This window comes from Castanea sativa, chromosome 10 (assembly GCF_040712315.1).
Source record: "Castanea sativa cultivar Marrone di Chiusa Pesio chromosome 10, ASM4071231v1".
Lineage (NCBI taxonomy): Eukaryota > Viridiplantae > Streptophyta > Magnoliopsida > Fagales > Fagaceae > Castanea > Castanea sativa.
In genome coordinates, this window is record NC_134022.1 from 2,733,269 (window position 1) to 2,754,994 (window position 21,726).

General features: G+C 32.6%; 2 protein-coding genes across 2 annotated transcripts; both read right to left on the minus strand.

Moving 5' to 3' along the window:
- Positions 1 to 10,170: 10,170 nt before the first annotated feature.
- On the minus strand, positions 10,171 to 16,432 carry LOC142613498 (uncharacterized). Its single transcript, XM_075785868.1, has 6 exons — positions 16,272 to 16,432; positions 12,079 to 12,178; positions 11,549 to 11,761; positions 10,926 to 10,979; positions 10,690 to 10,824; positions 10,171 to 10,545 (listed from the first exon to the last, which is right to left on the minus strand). The coding sequence occupies exons 1-6, from the start codon at positions 16,430 to 16,432 to the stop codon at positions 10,171 to 10,173; spliced, it is 1,038 nt and encodes a 345-aa protein (XP_075641983.1).
- A 315-nt stretch (positions 16,433 to 16,747) lies between these two features.
- Positions 16,748 to 19,567, minus strand: LOC142613499 (protein neprosin-like). The gene is made up of 8 exons (XM_075785869.1): positions 19,455 to 19,567; positions 19,313 to 19,412; positions 19,121 to 19,213; positions 18,795 to 19,007; positions 17,654 to 17,803; positions 17,512 to 17,565; positions 17,276 to 17,410; positions 16,748 to 17,128 (listed from the first exon to the last, which is right to left on the minus strand). Exons 1-8 carry the CDS (start codon positions 19,565 to 19,567, stop codon positions 16,748 to 16,750), a joined length of 1,239 nt encoding a protein of 412 aa, XP_075641984.1.
- Positions 19,568 to 21,726: the final 2,159 nt, after the last annotated feature.

Below are 21,726 nucleotides of genomic sequence, written 5' to 3' on the forward strand. Positions count from 1 at the left end.
TCTGAGAGAAAGTGAGAGATAGAGACGAAATATTAGAGGATTTGTATGAACTAATTGAAGTACTGGCCTTGGATTTTTGCTTTTAAGTCCAATTATTGGAAATATTTCCATTTTGTTTCATTGATAAATCCACAACTGCAAACCATGCTAATTGAAACGAGGAGGCATGTGGGAAACACACATGGGGTATGTTAATATCATTGAAAATTTGATAAATCAAGAAAATGGGATTCGAAGATCCAAATAGTTGCACTCACACTAATGGGTATGTGACTGCACAGCATGGCACCAGTGGCTATGCGTGTGAGAGGACATTGGTCACGAGAGAAGGATGACGGGAGGGGCAGGATGGCGGTGTTAAGATTAGGGCTAGTAATTTTTAATGATATGAGAATACCTGTTTGTCAACGGGTCAATTTGAAATGGTTTGGGCATTTGGCTTCTAATGATTTTTTTTTTTTTTTTTTTTTTTTTGTGTGGCTAAAATACAAAACTCACCCTTTTAAGTTCCACAATTTGTCATTTTAGTCCTATAAATTTGGGTTTTGTCATTTCAATCTGCTAAGTTTCATTACTTTCTAATTAAGTCTTCTATTAATGTGCCGTTAGTTTCTGCCGATAACTTTTATTTTTTTATTTACTACTTAATTTTAGAAAAGATGTTAATTATAAATAATAATAAAAAAATTAGAAACCCAAATGCTACAGCACCTTGCCAATCGACGAGGCCTCCATTGAATGCTCAACACTGTTAAAACTCATCCTTCCTCCGTTGCTTCTTCCGTTGACACTGCTGGCTCTACACCACAGACTCCATCTCTTATCTCGTCTCAACCACTGTTATGCCAGCACTAACAAAGTTGCAAAACGACACAAAAGAGAAGTATAATCTCACTACGAAACTTCAAATCAAAAGGATCAAAGCTGTGAAAAATAACAAACAGGTTTTAGATAAAAAGTGAAATAAGTCGATAAAAATTTTGGATCCGACCTAGATGTTTTATTAATTTTACTATATACGCAGAAAGAGAAACTGAGGAAAATGTCTAAGGCAAAGATTCCACATATTATAACTCCCCTATAAGAAACCAAAAAACAATCAAATCATTGAGATGACCAAAGTGTTAAAAAGGAGCCGTACACAACTTTTTTGTTTATGACAATGAATATTTGCTACAATAAAAGTTTGTAAAACTTTATAGCCAATTAGCTCAATTAGCCTCAAATAAAAACAAAGCTAGTAGCCTGCACAAAATTCAGATTCAAATCAATTGTAATTATTTTTGAAACTTAAGAGACCAACAGTGTTCAGTAATTAAACTTTAGGGACCAATAGTGTAGTTACGACTTTTACTTTCTTCAAGCATAAAATAATGACATTTATGCTTTCTCCAAGAATAAAATGATGAGATATATGCTTTCTTATAATTACAACCATTAATTTCTTTTAAATAAAACTAACCATTTATGTTTTTCATTCCCCCCTCTCCTCTCTCTCTCTCCTTAGACTTTATCTCTCCATATTTCTCTCTCTTCTTCATAACATAAAAATAAAAATAAAAAATAATTATAAATAATAATAACGATTTATGTTTTATGCTTTTCTATATATATAAAAAAGAGGTATATCTTAATCTCTCTTTTTTAATTAGCATATGAGTAAATTCCACCCCATTGCCTTTTGCAATATCTTATATGCACTTGTCTTTAAAGTGTTGGCAAACAGGTTGAAGAAAGTTTTACCCCATATTATTTTGGAATCTCAAAGTGCCTTTCTATCGGATAAAGCTATTTCCGATAACATCTTGGTGGCCTTTGAGACTTTACACCATATGAAGAGGAAAAAAAAAGAAAAAGAAAATTGGATATATGGTTTTAAAATTGGACGTGAGCAAAGTTTATGATCGTTTGGAATGGGTATTCCTTCAAAGGATCATGAAGAAGATGGGCTTTCATTTGACTTGGATAGGCTGGATTTTGGAGTCTATAAAATCTGTGACCTATTAGATTTTAGTCAATGGCGAACCAAAAGGCCATATTATTCTCACACGAGGTATTCATCAAGGAGATCCTCTTTCCCCTTATCTTTTTCTATTATGCTTTGAAGGTCTAAATGGATTAATTGAACATGTAGCGGATGGTAAACATATTGAGAGTGTTTCTCTCTGTAAAAATAGCCCAAAGATCTCTCACATCTTTTTTGCAGATGATAGCCTCTTGTTTTGCCGAGCTAGAGTGGGGGGCGTGGAAAAAATTCAGGAGATATTGGGGAAATATGAACGGGCGTCGGGACAAAAAATAAATTCGGACAAGACTACTCTATTTTTTAGCAATAATTCCTCTATTGCTACAAAGGAGGAAATAAAAAATCTGCTTGGGGTGTCCAAAATAAAGGAGTATGAAAGATATTTGGGTTTACCGGCGGTGGTAGGAAGAAAAAAAAAAGGCAAGCTTGAATTTCTTAAAAGATAGGGTGTGGGGTAAGCTCCAAGGATGGAAAGAGAAAATATTATCGCAAGTGGGTAAAGAAGTTCTTTTGAAAGCGGTGGTCCAAGCCATTCCTACGTTTGCCATGAGTTATTTTTGATTGCCAATCGGTCTTTGCCAAGATATTGAGATGCTCATTTGAAAATTTTGGTATGGACAAAGGGGTGATAGGAGAAAAATTCATTGGGCAAACTGGGAGGTCTTATGTCAACCAAAGAGCGAGGGGGGATTGGGCTTTAAAGATCTTTGCAAATTTAATAAAGCCATATTGGCTAAACAGGTGTGGAGATTGATACATGATAAGGAGTCTCTATTTTATAGAGTTTTTAAGGCGAAGTATTTTCCAAATAGCTTAATTTTGGAAGCTAAACCTTCTACCGGCTCTTTCTCATGGAAGAGTATGCTGTGGTCCAGGGATTTAATTGAAAAAGGAGCCATCCAGAGAATCGGTAGCGGTGAATCTGTTCGGATATATGAAGATGCTTGGCTACCAAGTCCTGAAGGCAGAATCAGCTCTCCAGCTTTACACCTAGCACCAGATTCCACTGTGGATTCTCTGATAAATTCTACAACAGGTTGGTGGAACATCAATCTAATTGATTTTTGTTTTTATCCACCTGAAGCAAAACTTATCAAGTCTCGTCCCCCACAGCCTGATACCTTAGTTTGGAGAGCAGAAAAATCGGGCAACTACTCAGTGAAGTCAGGTTATAAACTTCTCTGTGAACTTCATACTCTTGATACAAATCGACCACAAGTCTCAGAATCACAGAGGGGTTTTTGGAAAAGCATCTGGAAGTTGAAGGTCCCACAAGATCAAGCATTTTCTTCGGAAGGCATGCATTAATTCGCTGCCTACAAAAGAAAATCTACTGAAGTGAAAAATTCTTCAAGATTCGGTTTGTCCTCGCTGCTCTGGAGAATCGGAGACTGTTGTGCATGCTTTGTGGAGTTGTGCCTGCATCAAAGTGGTCTGGGAAACTGATTTCGACTGGGTGGATAGGAGCTCAGCAACTTCTGATTCTTTCTTGGATGTATACAAAAAATCCGATCCAAACCTGCCTTACTATCCTTGTTTGCAGCGACGGCTTGGTCACTTTGGTATCAGAGAAATAAATCTCGCCTCCAAGACACCCTGCCCCTTCGCAATATTGCTGGTTTTGCAAAGAACTACCTCAGCGAATTCAGGGGCTGGAAAATCCTCCTTCCCACAGATGACGGGCTGTTCCTCACAGGTGGCTACCTCCTGTAGCGGGCTTGGTGAAGACAAATTATGATGGAGCAATGTACGGAGAGTCAGACAAAGCGGGAATAGGTGTGGTAATTCGGAATAGTGAGGGTCAGGTGTTGGATGCCCTATCCGAGCAGATTGTGAAACCTCCAACAGTGGAAATCCTGGAGCTTCTTGCTGCCCGGCAAGCTGTCACTTTTACTGCAGAATTGGGTCATGCTCAGTTTGTTTGGATTTTGAATCTGTTGTCAACTCATTAAAGGGATCAGGCATGGAAAATTCTAGGGGAGGGCATCTCATCAGGGATATCATATCTCAATCAAACTCATTTCAGAGTATTTTTTTCGCTCATATAGGTCAGCAAGGCAATGCAGTTGCACATGCCTTAGCCCAACGAGCGAGACAATCTTTTTCTTCGCAAATCTGGTTGGAGTGTGTTCCACTGAATATTATCTCTTTTGTTTTGGATGATTGTCCCAATTCTTGATTAATAAAAACAGCAAGTATTCATTTCTCAAAAAAAAAAAAAAAAAAAAAAGATTGCACACACTGAGAACTCTTTGGCTTCTGTAATCAAATTTCAGGTTAGAATATAGATATCTGCAAACTTCTACTTTGTCCATTTCCTATTTTTAATACCATTTTTATTTTGGTAAGTATTCTTAATACCAGTGTTTCTTCTTTTATTTTTATTTTCGTTATATGTACAACTTTGGGAATGAAGATGTAACATATGCTAATGTATATAAGGATTAAAGTAAAATATTGGGTCTTATGAAAATGTTCCAAAATTCTTTGATATGTCGGGTTTGACACTGTTGTCTATTGGATGAAGGAAAATGGTTTTATATGATGCTATGAACATGTATATATGGGGTATGTATTTGTGCATTATATGTATGTGTGTGTATGGACCCCATGATTTGGTTTATAATGATATATTTTTAATTAAGTTTACATTGATGGCACAAATATTCTTTTTTTCTTTATTTTCAAACCTAGGTTGTTTGACATGCATAACCCATTTGTGGAGAGATTTCGTGAATTATCTCAAAGTCCAAATTTACATAAATGTAAACTCCTCATCTTAAATAGACAGTTTTTATTTATTTATTTATTTTAAATGGTAATTAAATGACAGTTCTTTAAGTCCCAAGAAATAGACAATTTCACATACATAAGAGAAATTATACAGTCCTCTAGTGGACCACGTCACTTGTCTATCGTTCTACTAAAAAACTGCCACTTGTTTAAAATTGTTGAGTCATTAATCAATTTCTGTTTTAAAAAAATTTCTAACTCATCAATTTTAAACAGGTGTAAGTCTTTTAGTGAAATGGTAGATCACGTCACTTGTCCTGGTCCACCATGAGAACCTTACAATTTCTCTATACATAGAGCTATGCAATATCATCACAAGGTAAATTCAAATATTCCTTCCACAAGTATACGCTTCATATATATTGTACCTATCATTGTTGTGTACGTTTTAAAGTGTCTATTAATAACACAAAAGTAACACATTTTGTATTTCTACTCATAGGTTTATGGTAAATACTGCTGGAAAGCAATTAGAATGGGCGACACAAAACACTACTCCACCAACTTCTGTACCATAACCCGCATAATTTTTAACAATACTAGCCTTTGAGCATGCACTCACATGCGTGCTCAGAGGCACTTCTATTTTTTTTTAGTAAAAATTAATAATTTGCATCCATTATAAATTGGGTTACTATATTTTTCAATCACAAAAATACCTAAGGATGTGATAAGTGTTATGCGTGGAAAAATGTTAATAATTTTAATATTTGGTACAAACGCATAACACTCATCACACCCCTAGGTATTTTTGTGATTGAAAAATATAGTAACCCAATTTATGATTGATACAAATTATTAATTTTTATAAAAAAAAAAAATAGAAGAGCCTCTGAGCACGCACTTACGTGTGTGTGCTCAGAGGCTAGTCTCTAATTATGCTTTTGTTCATCACATAACTATTATTCACTCATACTTCTCTATTTTCTGAGTTTGCAGTTTGTAGCTTTTTTAATTTGTGGGGTTCTAATTTCAAAGTCCAGTTTTGCATTTTAATTAATTTTGATTGTGTTTGTGATTTTGGATCCTTGAGTTCAATGTTGACACCATGAAACGAAGCAATTTCAAGCCCTCTCCAACAATCACCACCAATGTCTTCTTTCACAGGTACCTTCTTTTCTCATTCTTTGACTCATTGGAACAGCAGCAATTTCATGTTTATTTATTTAGTTGGTTGGATTTTCATGACCAACAAACTTAATACCAAATCAAGTAAGTTGGGGTACTTTAAGTGAGTAGGATATATTCTTGATGAGTTAATGTAGAGCATTAGATCAATTAAATTTTAGTAGTGAATAATTTTAAACTCATCCAAGTATCTATAATGTAAATATTTACAAAATTAAATTCAAAAATAAAAAACAAAAAAAAAGAATCTGAATACTAATATTAAAGTTTGGGCACTATAGCAGATTTGCATAAGCATGTACTCTTCATGTCTCTATTAAGGTAACTTTCTCTCTTTTTTTATTTATAAAAAATATCAAAAGAAGTTCTTGATTGAATATTCCTTGGTATTGGATTTGGATTGTAAATTTTTGTATCATTGCTATTTTTATAGGTTGGTAGAAGCCACACAGAGGGTTGGATTTCATGAAGCATAGGTATATGCCATTTCATATTCTGATTCACATAAAAATTTTGCATTCTAATTTTTGGCTTATCTCTTCCATGTTCAACAAGAACCCAAGTAGTCAAGTACTCAATTGCTACAATATGGATGTAACAGCCATATTATATATATATATATATATATATATATATATATATATATATATATATTGTAATTTGGCAAAGAAGAATTATTTGATGACCTCTATTTAGAAGTCTCATGCGTGTTGGGTTCTCTGTATGACAACAAATTACGTTTGCTTTTATGAGTTGTCATTCAGTATTTGCTTCCTTGTATCTAGTTTATATTTGGTTTTCTTACTTGGTTACAAAACTTTAAGGTGTACAAAAGTATTAGCTTCTCACAAAATATATGAGTTCTAAGTCTTTGTTTCCGTTCTTGATGACTTTTAAAATAAGCTTTATATATTGCTAGGGTTGTAAAGAGAGAAATCCTAATCATTCAAGTCATCATGGGCCGAAATCTAGATTTGAGAATTTTAAATTCGTAAGTATCGATAGATCGAGCTTGTGTTGAGAAATTTGCTTCATTAAATCCCAATAGATACTAGTGTCGAGCTTTATTGAATTAGCTTTTTTTTTACTTATTTCTTGGATCAATCTTCATGTCTTTAATGATTCCACTTGATGTCTTTGAGCAACATACTTCTTGATACATTAAACCCAACTTAGATCTATCCAATTACAAGTAAAGTACGTTTTGTCAAAGGTTAGGCCAAAACATAAAGAAAAAAAAATGACCCTAAAAATCTTCCCCTTTGGCAAGCCGTGACAAAACCACAAACAAAAATTATGAAAGAAGTATAAAACAACAATCATAGAACATTTAAGTAACATTTAAAATATATAAAATGCTTCATTTTAATCTTCGCCTTAAGTCCAAAATTCATAGAACTCCCTCTACCAACAACAAGAGCTTCCTAAACCCCCAACTTTCATTCACTTAACTGAAATTTATGATTAAACTACTACTTAACAACGTTAATCAATGAAACTAATATATAACTTCAATCTAGTTTAATTATTTTATTGAACCTGGTGTGGAATCGCCATTATTATTACACATTCATTATTGGTCTTGCTATTTATCTAATTATCCCTTCTTTGGAATAAAACATTCACTTCCCTTAAAAAAAAAATGCTTTTAAAAAATCTTGAATTTCTATTTTACCCTCCCTAAATTTGCCATCCACACCACCATCTCATAGGAAATTTGAAACTTTTTTACTTTTGAGCTTTTTAAAAACCCTTTTTTTTAGCCATTCATGGTAGATTAATGTAAATAATTTGAATTTTATTTAAAAATAAATGGGAAGTGAGTATAAATAATTTTATATTTAAAAAAAAAAAAAAAAAACAGCTCATTGCAATTTCCTATAATATTTTTTGTTGTGGTCTTAACTAACAAATAAATAGATATAGCTATGTACAAACCTCAAAAACAAAAGCAAAAATGCAAAACCCTCCTCAAAACCTCAACACTCTCACTCTCTCTCTCAAAAACCCACTTCCATTTTATCCCCTATTTTCTTCGCTTCCCCCAAATCCAATGCCCCAATTCTCTCAAAACCCATTTCTCTGTTCACTGCTCCGCTCGAGCAGGAGCAGGAGGGGGACGAGGGCGAGGAGGCAAGAAGAAGCAGCTGAAAAAGCAAGGAGGCAGCGGTTCAGGAGGCCGCATAGAGGTTTATTTTGAAGGAAGCTAGAAGCTTGAGTGGTTTATTTACCTTTTGAGCTATGTGGTTAGTGTCAGTTAACACAGGTTTGATCGGTGTTTTTGTTTCCATAATTTTGGAAATGTTTACTAGTTAATTGGTATGTTTTTCTTGAGCTCTGTACTCTATGTATCTAATAAGGTTTATTTCTAGAGTATTTTTCTATGACCCTAAAACCATACAAGAAGTTGTCACCCTTAAGAATGGACTATGTTGGACATTCTTGTTTTAGATGATTTTGGTGCCTGCGTTTTACCAAGTAATAGAGTATTTGGCATGAGCCAGACACTAATCTTTGTTGATCAGTTGTATGATTGTTATCTAGTCTCTGTGTGAGAAATCCAAAGCCTCTTAATGCTTATAATGTATATAGGCATCATTTTGCTGACATGATTTGATCCTTTTACACAGCTGTCTCCAATACAAGTACAACACCAGAACCCCTCTCCGTCTCTCTCTCTATGGCAGTCGTGGATTTTGTTATATGATTTAAGATACTTGATGATCCCTCTCTTTGCAGCTTTCAATTCAAAACAAAGGCATTATCTGTCAAAGATTTTATCAGCATTGATGCAAGTTTATCAGAATTAGACCAATGTTTTCTAAGGATGAAATGCAAAATAGAGGATTTGCACATGCCAAAACCATATACTATTTAAGGTTGTTAAGATTATATTTTAGAGCTGCTTTAACGTGCTGGATGATTCCATTGTTAACGAATGTTCTATGGTTCTTATTGAGTTAATGCCATGATACAAAGGAATTTTTTTTAATCTATTTCTTAGTTCATACTCAATGTGAAGCTAGTGATCCTGGAACAAATGGCATCTCATCACCCTATAAGGAAGGTGAGGTCAGGGACTCAATACGTGCAGGTGTGAGTTGCGTTGTCTATTTTAGCTATCAAAATAAAGAAATTCGTGGTGTATCCGGTGGCAGTGTCAAAAAAAACTAAGTTCACAATAACCTAATCTGCAGAAACTTCAAGATGATCCACACATGTTAGGGACGAAGAACAAAGAACATGAGGACAAACATAATGTTCCGATGATTCAGAAAAACAAAGTAGGTGGCTCCAAGTCTGAACCTAGGTATAACCCTTTTCTTTTTTCAATGGATTTCGCTGTCAATGTAAAACAAATCCATCTTAAACTTGTGAATGAGATCCAGTTAAAATATGTACATGGCAAAAATTTTAGTGTTATATATAAAATTCTGATTATCAAGGATATAGTTATAACTATCAATCTATCATGTTATAAGATGTCTAGCTTTTGGTTAAATGTTAAATACCTTAAATTATTAAATCAAGCAGATCTCACTTGAGCGTAATTGTCGGTCATCAAAGAATATACTCAAGCAACCATCCCTTCTCAATCTTATCATTGTTATATATGGTTACCTAGAAAGGGAATTTAGTCAAGAAGTTCATGGAAATTATGAACTCAAAAAGAGTGCGAAAAGTGTTTGATTTCAGGTCAATGTAATTCAGGTGAGATAGAAATTACTTTTGAGTCTTTGTTTCCATATTTTTATTTACTTATAAGTATTAACTCAATTACTTTAGGCCAGTATCATGCTTCAAGCATTCCAAAGATTGACCACGACAGCCATTCCCAACTTTATACAGAGAAGCAAATAACTGAACCGATTCTATGGCATCAACAATCTGTTTATGGTATTTTGTGTCAAATGAGAAGTCAGCACGTTACCCGGGCTTCCCATCTGCCATCAACTAAGGATGTCCTAATATTTTTGCTACACTAGGCAAAGTTAACAATGAGAATCTTCGTCTATACTTCATTACTTTGCATCTTTCTCGGTTCGGTATTCTTCATTAATGATGGTCTCATCATCATTTGCATTTGTTCACTTATGGTTCACTGTTGGATGGAAAATAGCCAACAATATTCATGCTAGAAGTATTGTTAGTTGAAAGTTGACTTGAAAGTCATTTTATTGATAAGAATACATGCACTGAACCAAAAGAAAACTTAGAAATCTTTATTCCCCAATATAACCACCCACACCCCCAAACAGTACTAGGTGCTGATCTGCACCTACTCTTCCTTCATCAATAACTTGATATTGTACAATATCTGAAAAATTTTCAGTATCAGCAGCATTCACAACATATTCAGTCTCATTAATTGTTTTAATTTGCCTGCAATATGCATCATATTTGGTGTTTTCTTCTAACCTTTCACTATACCCAGAGCCCATGGGAGGGCTAGGCACATCAGGAGGACTAAAAACCTCTCCTCCCCATTCAACGTAATTAGCACCGTCTCCTAAAGCAGTGAATACATTTTTTGGCCAAAATCCGATTACAGTTTCATCTTGACCAAATTTTAGAAACCAGTTTCCATTGCTAGAATCCTATCATTCATGAGAAAAAACACAAACTCAGGAAGTAAGAACAAATTATGTGCTTTTTTTGGTATCATACTTGATGCACAAAGAGGTTAGTACGAAAGAAACACACCCACACATCTATATAAACACATGTATCTATTTATTTACCCAAAAAAGCATTAACTGCAAGTCAAATTGCTGTTCTGGTGTTGAAATTGACTCTAAAGGAATGCCGAGAGGAATATCCGTCCTCACAGGAATTAGTGAATTGCATAATGTATCGAAGCATGAGGATTTAACTGTCTGTAGATAGAAACATCAAATATTAAAAGTTAGGTAAATAGCGCAGTTTATTACATAATTAATAGAACAACGTATGAATAGAAAAAAAAAATATTAATTACTTTTGTAAATGTGTATAATCTGGTACGAGTATCGTTGTACAAGGTTGGATTTACCTAAGACAAAAAGAAATGAGTATTAGATTTAACAAGCTCATATACGTACATAAATACATATTGTAAACTTTTTTTCTCTATCACTTACTGTCCATCCAACTTCTATGCTATCTGGATAATTTTGAACCTTTATGCGAGCAGAACTTTATTGAGTTCCTTTGACTTTTGGGTTATATATGCTGATGCTTGCAGAACCTCCATGGTACACGTTGTTCTTATTTTTTGTCCCCACTATAGCATGCTGAGAAAAATATATAACATTTTAAATCAATCATTTGAAAATTATTTATAAAAGAAAATGTGTAATTATTCTTAGTATTACTCCTCCAGCTCTAGTTGCACATTGAGTATGTGTGTGCTTATGCACTCCAAGCCAAATTACTAATAATCAATCACACCATAATTAACAGCAAACTCATGTATATATTTTTTGTGATTTATATGTTAAATTTGTAGGAAACTATAAATATATTTGCATGTCAATGAAGTCAACTACAACTACAACACAAAATATATGTAAATGTATGAAATAAATAAAAATAAATTAGAGTGTAGCAATGATAACTCACATGAGTACCAGGTTTATCAACGGTAAGTGGTTTATATTTTGAGTTATGTATCTTTGTAGCTAACTTTGCCCTTTTGAGATCAGCCATGGTATTTCTCCTAATGGGAACCATACCAACTGGACAACCTTTACCATTTAGCCAAAAATTAGATGGATTAAATAGTGGTGAAGACTTTTGGTCTCTGATTCCTTCAGGGTTGGAGGCAGATCTCACCTGTACATTAATTAATTCAATATTGAAGTAAGTGTTACTTTTCTTCATTTAAAAAAAAAAAACTAAAAAAAAAAAAAAAACTAAAAAATTAGAAAAACGTGACATAGAAATAGAAGTTTACTGGAAAATCATAAATATGGCTCTTGAGTGAATAATAATTGAAGAACAGTTGTTCATAGAGATTTATGCAATCGTATGTATCGCCATACTTTGTCTACAAATCACAAAATCATTTTGTCATTATAATATATAGCTGCAACATTATTTCTTCAACATAAATATATATACACACACATAAATAGAAATTTTTATCTCACCTGAATAGTTTTCTTGGCTAACTTATTTAAAAACTTAAGTTGCCTTTTCAGGTCCATGTGATCTTCTCGATATATTCTCTTGCAACCAACCTCATTACTGCTAAAAGAGAAACAATGTGAACAAAACCAGTAAGACAATCATTTTAGCCATTGGTATGTGATCTATACCACAACCCATGTGTGTTGTCATTTATATACCCACATATTAAATACAGTTGTTCTGTCATTTGTATCTCCTTCATATTCCTATAAAAAAGAAACTTATTAATTATAAATAAATTGTTAAATTCTCATTATAATGAAATTTATTTGTAGTTAAGTTGTGGTAAATAAAAAGGCATAAACTTTAATTTTTATGGAGATTTGGATTCTTGCATTTAACTTTAATCTTTATTCTCTTCTCAAAAAAAAAAAAATCTCACCATGACATAAATAGGTATATTACTTATGTGAATAAATGGGTTATAATTATCATTAGTATTGATATATATTTGGTGTCTTTGTAGCCCCTTATAGGAAGTGGTGCCACTTTCTATAATATTTGGAGTGATTATGTAGGCTTTCTATAAAACTGGCCAACTAAAAATCTCATGTGAACACCTTGATTATCTAGGCTTTCTATAAAGGGTCAAGCTAACTAGTACCCTTAGGGAATGGTTAACAATCAATTTTAAGAAAATTTTGACACCACTTTTATGAAAAATGAAAAAAACTATCAAAATATTAATTGTTTTTTTTTCTTTTTCCATAAAAACTTTTTTTAAATGAATTTTTAACCGTTGTCTTAAGGACATCTATTAGCATTTCTCTTCTATAAAACCAGCCAATTAAAAATCTCATGTGAACGCCTTGATTGTTATGTATGAGTAATTAAATCTCTCTCTCTCTCTCTCTCTCTCTGATATTTAAGTTTGACAATAAATCAATAGAACTGAAATCTTCAAATGAAGTGCACAACTTTTAGGTAATTTTCTTGCCTCGAAAATGCTAATGAAGAGTGAACTAATGTTACAGAGGGGAAAAAATGAATCAGTTTACATAAGGACAGAAATAAATTGAAACCCAAACTCGGATTAACAAAAATTAAACCCAAGAAAACCCAGAATCTGCACCAAACAAAAAAACCCATAAAAAATTAAATGCGAAAATGCACTTTTGGTCCCTACATTTTTGGTCAACTCTCATTTTGGTCCCAAAATTGATTTCATTACTAATGTAGTCCCTAAAAAAAAAAAATCGTTTTTAAAATGGTTCCTGCCGTCAATCCACTAACAGAAACCTATTACATGGCAAACGGAGTGCCCTACTTGTTAACGTGGCGCTAATGTGGCCATTAAAATATTATTAAAAATAAATATTTAACATTTTTAAATACCACATCAGCATTTTAATTAATAAAAAAATAAAAAATAAAAATAAAAAGCCTAGAAAATAAAAAGCTTGGTCAGAAAATAAATAAAAAATTCAAAGTAAACATTAATCTAATTTTTTTTTTTTTTTTACTTTTCATTTTTTTTTCCGTAAGAACATACATCCTCAAGCCCTGAAAAGTTCAAAACTAGAAAAATTCACATTTGGGTGGACTTTGAAATCCTTTGATCTTAATTAATTATTTCTTAATCTAAATGAAGAACACACAAGTAAGAAGAGAAAACAAAATCAAAAGCACCCACATCACAATAACCAAAAACCCGAGCTCTAACATTCCAATTTTCAAAATTGCACCTCATTTTCTCAATTACCAAACAAAAACACATACCAAAAAAAAAAAAGTGTCATTTAAGCTATATAACCACATCAACCTCACAAAAACTTAACCTTTTTCCATTACCCACATCACAAATAACCAAGAACCTATGCTCCGAATCCCCATCACCAAAAATTTTCCCCCATTTTCTTAACCACCAAACAACCCCACCAATTTTTTTTTAAAATGCTCAAAGGCAAGATTCCAAAGCACGTCGAGGAGCACCACGGGTTTCGAGTAGGCCCAGTCACTCTGATGCTCCTCGAGTTGCTCCGTCACGGTCTCCCGAACCATCATTGACGGCTCGCGCATCATGTGGCGGCTGCTGGCTTGGCGGAGGAACCATGCAGCCTGGCGAAGGCTCTGACCCTGCACGAATCGGCGTTGATGATTGGGTTTTCTCTAGGGTTTGTTGAGAATTTGTGGTCTAAAATTTGTGGATTTTGGTTTGATGATTGGGTTTTGTTTTGTTGTTGATGTTGGATGATTTAGATGCTTTGTTGTTAATTTGGTTGGGTTTTGATTTACTGGTTTTGGAGATATAATTCTATGTATTTAGTTGAATTTGTGTTGTGAGAAATGTTGGAAAAAAAAATCTTTGAGTACTATGTTCTTCATTCTTGTGATTTGAGGTTGTGTTCTTGTAATCAGGGTTTAAGTTCTTGTTTATACATGTTCTTCGATATGATTTGAATTTGTGTTTTTACGTTTTTATTTTTATTTTTTCTGTTTTTTAATTTTGCTAAAATTGATAAATTAATTTTTTTTAAATAAGATGCTGATGTGGTATTTTTTTAATAATATTTTAATAGCCACATCAGCATTTTTTGTGCCACCTATGCCTTCATCCGCCACGTAGGAGGTTTTCATTAGTGGGTTGACGGCAGGGACCATTTTAAAAATGATTTTCTTTTTTTAGGGACTACATTAGTAATGAAATCAATTTTGGGACCAAAATGAGAATTGACCCAAAATGTAGAAACCAAAAGTGCATTTTCGCCAAAATTAAACTTGAATATTAAATTGAGATCAAGACCTCGTGCACACTTAAGCACACTCACAAAATATTAGTATTTATTTATTTTTTGATTTTATTCCCAAAAACATTCCATTAAGTAAATCTCAATCACATGGATTTCTCACTCAGAAAATCCTTCAAATCCCACAACTCATTCCAACTTCATGTGAAGGAATTTAGAGTTGGGCTGTGAGTTGTTTGTTTACAATGTTTTGCTATACATGTAGGAATTGTTGATTGTGTTTGATTGTCGTGGTACAGCTATTTAAAAAAAAGAGATGCTACGTCCACAACATTTTCACAACAAATCATAGATGATTAGTTGTTATTGATTCAAATTTGAACCTAACACTAAGATTACTTTTTTGCTCCAACAATAACAATCAGTAACAACTTGCCACTTATGATTTGTTGTGAAAATATTGTAAAAATGTTGTGGGCGTAGTAAAAATGTTGTGGACGTAACATCTCTCTTTATAACATTTTTACATTAGTAAAAACTTTTTACATTAGTGTTGATGTAAACACATATACTATTTAGGGTTGTTAAGATTATATTTTAGAGCTGCTTTAACATGCTGGATGATTCCATTGTTAATGAATGTTTTATGGTTCTAATTTAGCTAATGCCATGAGACAAAGGAAATTTTTATTATCTGTTTCTTAGTTCAAACTCAACGTGAAGCTAGTAATCCTAGAACAAATCAATGTGAAGGTGAGGTCAGGGGCTCAATCTGTGCAGGTGTGAGTTGTGTTGTGTATTTTTATTAGCTATCAAAATAAAGAAATTCATGGTGTCTCCAATGGCACCATGTCAAACAAAACTAAGTTCACAATAACCTAATCTGTGCAGAAACTTCAACACAATCCACACATGTTAGAGATGAAGAACAAAGAGCATGAGGACAACATAATGTTCCGATGACTCAGAAAAATAAAGTAGATGACTCTGATTCTGATTTTGCAGGGTATAATCGTTTTCTTCTTTTCAATGGATTTCGCTGTCAATGTAAAACAAATCCATCTTAAACTAGTGAATGAAATCCAGTTAAAATGAGTACATGTCAAAAATTTTAGTGTTATATATAAAATTCTGATTATCAAGGATATAGTTATAACTATCAATCTATCATGTTATAAGATGTCTAGCTTTTGGTTAAATGTTATATACCTTAAATTATTAGATCAAGCAGATCTTACTTGAGTGTAATTGTCAGTCATCAAAGAAGATACACAAGCAACCGTCCCTTCTCATTCTTATCATTGTTATATATGGTTACCTTGAGTCAAGAAGTTTATGGAATTATGAACTCAAAAGGAGTGCAGAAAAGTGTTTGATTTCAGGACAATGTAATTCGGTGAAATAGAAATTACTTTGAGTCTTTGTTTCCATATTTTTTATTTACTTACAAGTATTATCTCAATTACTTTAGGCCTGTATCATGCTTCAAGCATTCCAGAGATTGACAACGACAGCCATTCCCAACTTTAAACAGAGAAGAAAACAACTGAACAGATTCTATGGCATCAACAATCTGCTTCTGGTATTTTGTGTCAAATGAGAAGTCAGCATTACTCAGTCTTCCCATCTGCCAACGACTAAGGATGTCCTGATATCTTTGCTACACTAGGCAAAGTTAACAATGAGAATCTTCGTTTGTTTGGCTTTGTACTACATTTCTTTGCATCTTTCTCAGTTTCTGGTATTCTACATTAATAGTGGTCTCATTAATCATTTGCATTTGATCACTTACGGCTCTTTTCTGTTGGATGGAAAATAGACAACAATATTCATGCTATAAGTACAGTGAGTTGAAAGTTGACTTGAAAGTCATTTTATTGATCAAAATATTTAATTATTTGATAAGAATACATGCACTGAACCAAAAGAAAAATTAGAAATCTTAAGTCCCAGTATAACCACCCAAACCCCCAAATAGTACCATGTGCTGAACATCAGCTCGACCAAATATTCCTTTATCAAGAACTTCATATTGTACAATATCTGAAAAAACTTCGGTATCAACAGCATTCACAACATAATCAGTCTCATTAATTGTTTTAATTTGCCTGCAATATGCATCATATCTGGTGTCTTCATTTAACTTTGCACTATACCCAGAGCCCATGGGAGGGCTAGGCACACCAGGAGGACTAAAAACCTCTCCTCCCCATTCAACGTAATTAGCACCGTCTCCTAAAGCAGTGAATACATTTTTTGGCCAAAATCCGATGACAGTTTCATCTTGACCAAATTTTAGAAACCAGTTTCCATTGCTAGAATCCTATCATTCAAGAGAAAAAACACAAACACAGGAAGTAAGAACAAATCATGTGCTTTTTTTGTATCATACTTGATGCACAAAGAGGTTAGTACCAAAGAAACACACGCAGACACACATCTATATAAAAACATATATCTATTTATTTACCCAAAAAAGCATGAATTCCATGTCAAATTGCTGTTTTGTCGTTGAAATTGGCTCTATAGCAATGCCAAGAGGAATATCCGTACTTGTAGGAATTATTGAATTACATAATGTATTGAAGCATGAGGAACTACCTGTCTGTAGATGGAAACATCAATATCAAAAGGTAGGTAAATAGTGCAGTTTATTACATAATTAATAGAACAAAATATGAATAGAAAAAAAAATATGTTAATTACTTTTGTAAATGTGTATAATCGGGTACGAGTATCATTGTACAAGGTTGGATTTACCTAAGACAAAAATAAATGAGTATTAGAATTAACAAGCTCATTTACATACATAGATACATATTGTAAACTTGTTTCCTCTATCACTTACTGTCCATCCAACTTCTATGCTATCCGGACCATTTTGAACCTTTATTCGAGCAGAACTGTATTGAGTTCCTTCGACTTTTGGGTTATATATGCTGATGATTGCAGAACCTCCATGGTACACGTTCGTATATTTTGTCCGCACTACAGCATACTGAGAATAATATATAACATTTTAAAGCAATCATTTGAAAATTATTCTTAAAGGAAATTGTGTGATTACTCATTGTGTTTCTCCTCCAACTCTAGTTGCACATTGAGTATGTGCGTGCTTATGCACTCCAAGCCAAATTACTAATCATCAATCACACCATAATTAACAACAGAGTCTTTTTTTTTTTCGTGTGTGATTTATATGCTGAATTTTTAGGATACTATAAATATATTTGCATGTCATTGAAGATCAAATCAAAAAATTTGAAGCCAAAGAATATATATCATGAGATTTTTGAAATTCATTGAAGACAATATCAAGTCATTGATTGTTAAAAGAAAATCATGAGATTGGCTAATGAATCAATAGATTGATTTCTAAGGGGAGGTAACGGTGCTACTCACTCTTTTTGAGAAGAAAATAGATGATTTAAGGAAACTGAAAAAACTCTAATCACGCCGAACGGGCCGAACCGTGGCTTTCATGGTTAGTTTGGTACGGCTTTGTTAAAGTATCAGTCTGTATTGGTTTTGAATCTAGCAAAAACGTGAAAATCTCCCTTAAGCTTGACCAAACCCGACCGATATCAGTGCTATCCATTGTAGTGTATTATTATAAGTGAATGACACATTATTGTATCACTTTCAGCTTTTGTCCCTTAGCTTGTATGTTGATAAGAACTGCATAAACTCTCATGTATTCTCTTTTGTCTCCTCTTTTATCCCTCAAATTAACAAATTTGTTCACAACAAAAAAATAATCAATCACATATATATCATTAATATGGTATTGGATTGGGTTGGGGTACTGTGTATTAGTTTTAAAAAAATAATTCACACACAGCTATTGCTTGACATAATTAGATACTATTTATTTTCCTATCAAAAGAAAATAATATACAAAAAAGGAACCAACTACAACTACAACACAAAATATATGCAAATGTATGAAATAGATAAAAATAAATTAGAGTGTAGCAATGATAACTTACATGAGTACCAGGTCTATCAATAGTGAGTGGTTTATATTTTAAGTTATGTATCTCTGTAGCTAACTTTGCCCTTTTGAGATCATCCTCCGTATTTCTCTTAATGGGAACCATACCATCTGGACAACCTTTACCATTTAGCCAAAAATTAGATGGGTTAAATAGTAGTGAAGACTTTTGGTCTCTGCTTCCTTTAGGGTTGGAGGAAGATCTCACCTGTACATTAATTAATTCAATATTGAAGTTAGTGTTACTTTTCTTTATAAAAAAAAAAAAAAAAAAAGAATAAAAGAAAATTAGAAAAATGTGACATAGTAATTGAAGTTTACTGGAAAATCATGAGTATGGTTCTTGAGTGAATGATAATTGAAGAACGGTTGTTCATAGAGATTTATGCAATCATATGTATCGCCATACTTTGTCTACAAATCACAAAATCATTTTGTCACTATAATAGCTGCAACATTATTTCTTCAACATAAATATATATACACATACACAAATGGAAATATTGATCTCACCCGAATAGTTTTCTTGGCCAACTTATTTAAAAGCTTATGTTGCCTTTTCAACTCCAAGTGATCTTCTCGATAAATTCTCTTGCAACCAACATCATTACTGCTAAAAGAAAGAAACAATGTGAACAAAACCAATAAGACAAACCTTCTAGCCATTGGTATGTGATCTACAACCCTACACCGCAAACCATGAGTGTTGTCATTTTTATACGTAAACACATTAAATATAGTTGTTCTGTCATTTGTATTTCCTTCCATATTCCTATATAAACAAACGTATTATTATCATTCTATAAAAGAAATATTATTTTGGCATATTTTAATATTAATTATAAATAAATTGTTGGATTCTCATTATAAAATCGAGATTAGGCACAAGGCTGAAACCTGCCAACTTAAAAAGGTCATGTTAACACCTTTTTTTTTTTTTTTTTTGAGAAACAAACACACACACACATACAGGGAAAGGGGATGAAATAAGGGAATACACTTTCATGTTAACACTTGATTGTTATGCGTGAGAAATTATTCTTTATTTCCCTAAGTAGTCAAAGTTCAAATCTTAGACCATTATATACACGCACACATTAAATTTCGTTGTTCTATTTGTATACATGCACACATTAAATTTAGTTGTACTGTCATTTGTATTTCGCTTCATATTCCTATGAAAATAAACATATTATTATTCTCCTATGAAAGAAATATCACGTTGGCACATTTTAATATTAATTATAAATAAAATTTTAAATTCTCATTTATAATGAAATTTATTAGCAGTGAATTTTGTGGTAAATAAAAAAAGTGTAAGTTTTAATTTTTATGGAGAGTTTGCGTCTTACATTTAACTCCAATATTTATTTTAGAAAATCTCACCATGACAAATATAGGCATATTATTTATGTGAATAAGTGGGTTTATAATTCACATTAGTATTAATATATTTTTGGTGACTTTGTAGCCCCTTATAGGAAGTGGTGCCGCTTCGTTTGAAATTTGGAGCGATTATCTAGAACACTCATGAAACCGAGATTAGGCACAAGGCTGAAACCTACTAACTTAAAAAAGCTCATGTTATGTGTGAGCAATTATTCTTTATTTCCCCAAGTAGTCACAGTTCAAATATGAGACCCTTATATACATGCAAACATTAAATTTAGTTGTTTATTCATTTTTATACATGCACACATTAAATTTAGTTGTTCTATCATTTGTATTTTGCTTCATATTCCTATAAAAATAAACATATTATTATCACCGCTCCTCATTGGTGCAGTGGTCACTCTACACGTATAAATGCTTATGAGGCGTGGGGGGCAAAGGCTAGGGTTTAAGTCTCCAGGAGGGAGCTTCACATACATTTATATTTAGATTAGGCTAGAGTGGAAATTCTATCTTATATATAAATATATATATATATATATATATATATATATATATATATTATTATCCTTCTATAAAAGAAATATCATGTTGGCACATTTTAATATTAATTATAAATAAACTGTTAAATTTTCATTATAATGAAAATTATCTGTTGTGAATTTTATGGTAACTAAAAGAAAAATGTTATATCCACAACATTTTCACAACAAATCCTAAGTGGCAGGTTATTACAGGTTGTTAGTGGTGGGACAAAAAAGTAATTTCAGTGATAAATTCAAATTAGAACGAATAATAACTAACCACCTACAATTTGTTATGAAAATATTGTAAAAATAAAAAGGTTTAAGTTTTAATTTTTATGGAGATTTGGCATATTGCATTTAACTCCAATCTTTATTTAGAAACTCTCACCATGACATAAATTGGTATATAATTTATGTGAATAAATGAGTTATAATTCCGTTTAGTATTGATATATTTTTGGTGTCTTTGTAGCCCCATATAGAAAGTGGTGTCGCTTTCTATGAAATTTGGAGTGATTATTCAGAGAACTTATGAATCTAGAACTATTCAATGTAGGATACACAGATACACCTTCATAAGATATAATAAACTATCTTCTTCTTCTTCTTCTTCTTCTTCTTCTTCTTCTTCTTTTATTTTTTTTATTTTTTATTTATTTTAAATACAAGATAGAATTCCTACTCTAACCTAATCTAAGTATATACGTGTGTAAAGCTCCCTTTTGAAAACGACCATTACCCCCCACACTCTACAAGCATTTATACTTGAGTTATGTGAATAAATAAGTTATAATGCTCATTAATCTTGAGTGGGCCTTAAAGTCAATAAATAGGACTATTTGCATCATTATAAATATACCCACTCACACACTAGTGAGTGTGTATTTGTCTCTATGTGTGTATGTGTGTTTTTTTTTTGTAGAGATAGTTATAATATTGTGTTAATTCTATAACTCGAATCATTTCCCCTCGACTTTCAAGTACTTTGTACATGAAGATGTGTCAATT

Coding starts and splice junctions, on each gene's coding strand:
- LOC142613498 (XM_075785868.1), bottom strand. CDS start 16,432: ATGGGAAGACTGAGTAATGCTGACTTCTCATTTGACACAAAATACCAG. Junction 12,179..16,271: donor AAGCATGATACAGGCCTAAA/GTAATTGAGATA, acceptor TTTCTCTTTTAG/CAGTAATGAGGTTGGTTGCA. Junction 11,762..12,078: donor TAGCCAAGAAAACTATTCAG/GTGAGATAAAAA, acceptor ATTAATGTACAG/GTGAGATCTGCCTCCAACCC.
- LOC142613499 (XM_075785869.1), bottom strand. CDS start 19,567: ATGGAAGGAAATACAAATGACAGAACAACTATATTTAATGTGTTTACG. Junction 19,008..19,120: donor ACCATACTCATGATTTTCCA/GTAAACTTCAAT, acceptor ATTAATGTACAG/GTGAGATCTTCCTCCAACCC. Junction 17,804..18,794: donor TTGATAGACCTGGTACTCAT/GTAAGTTATCAT, acceptor TATTATTCTCAG/TATGCTGTAGTGCGGACAAA.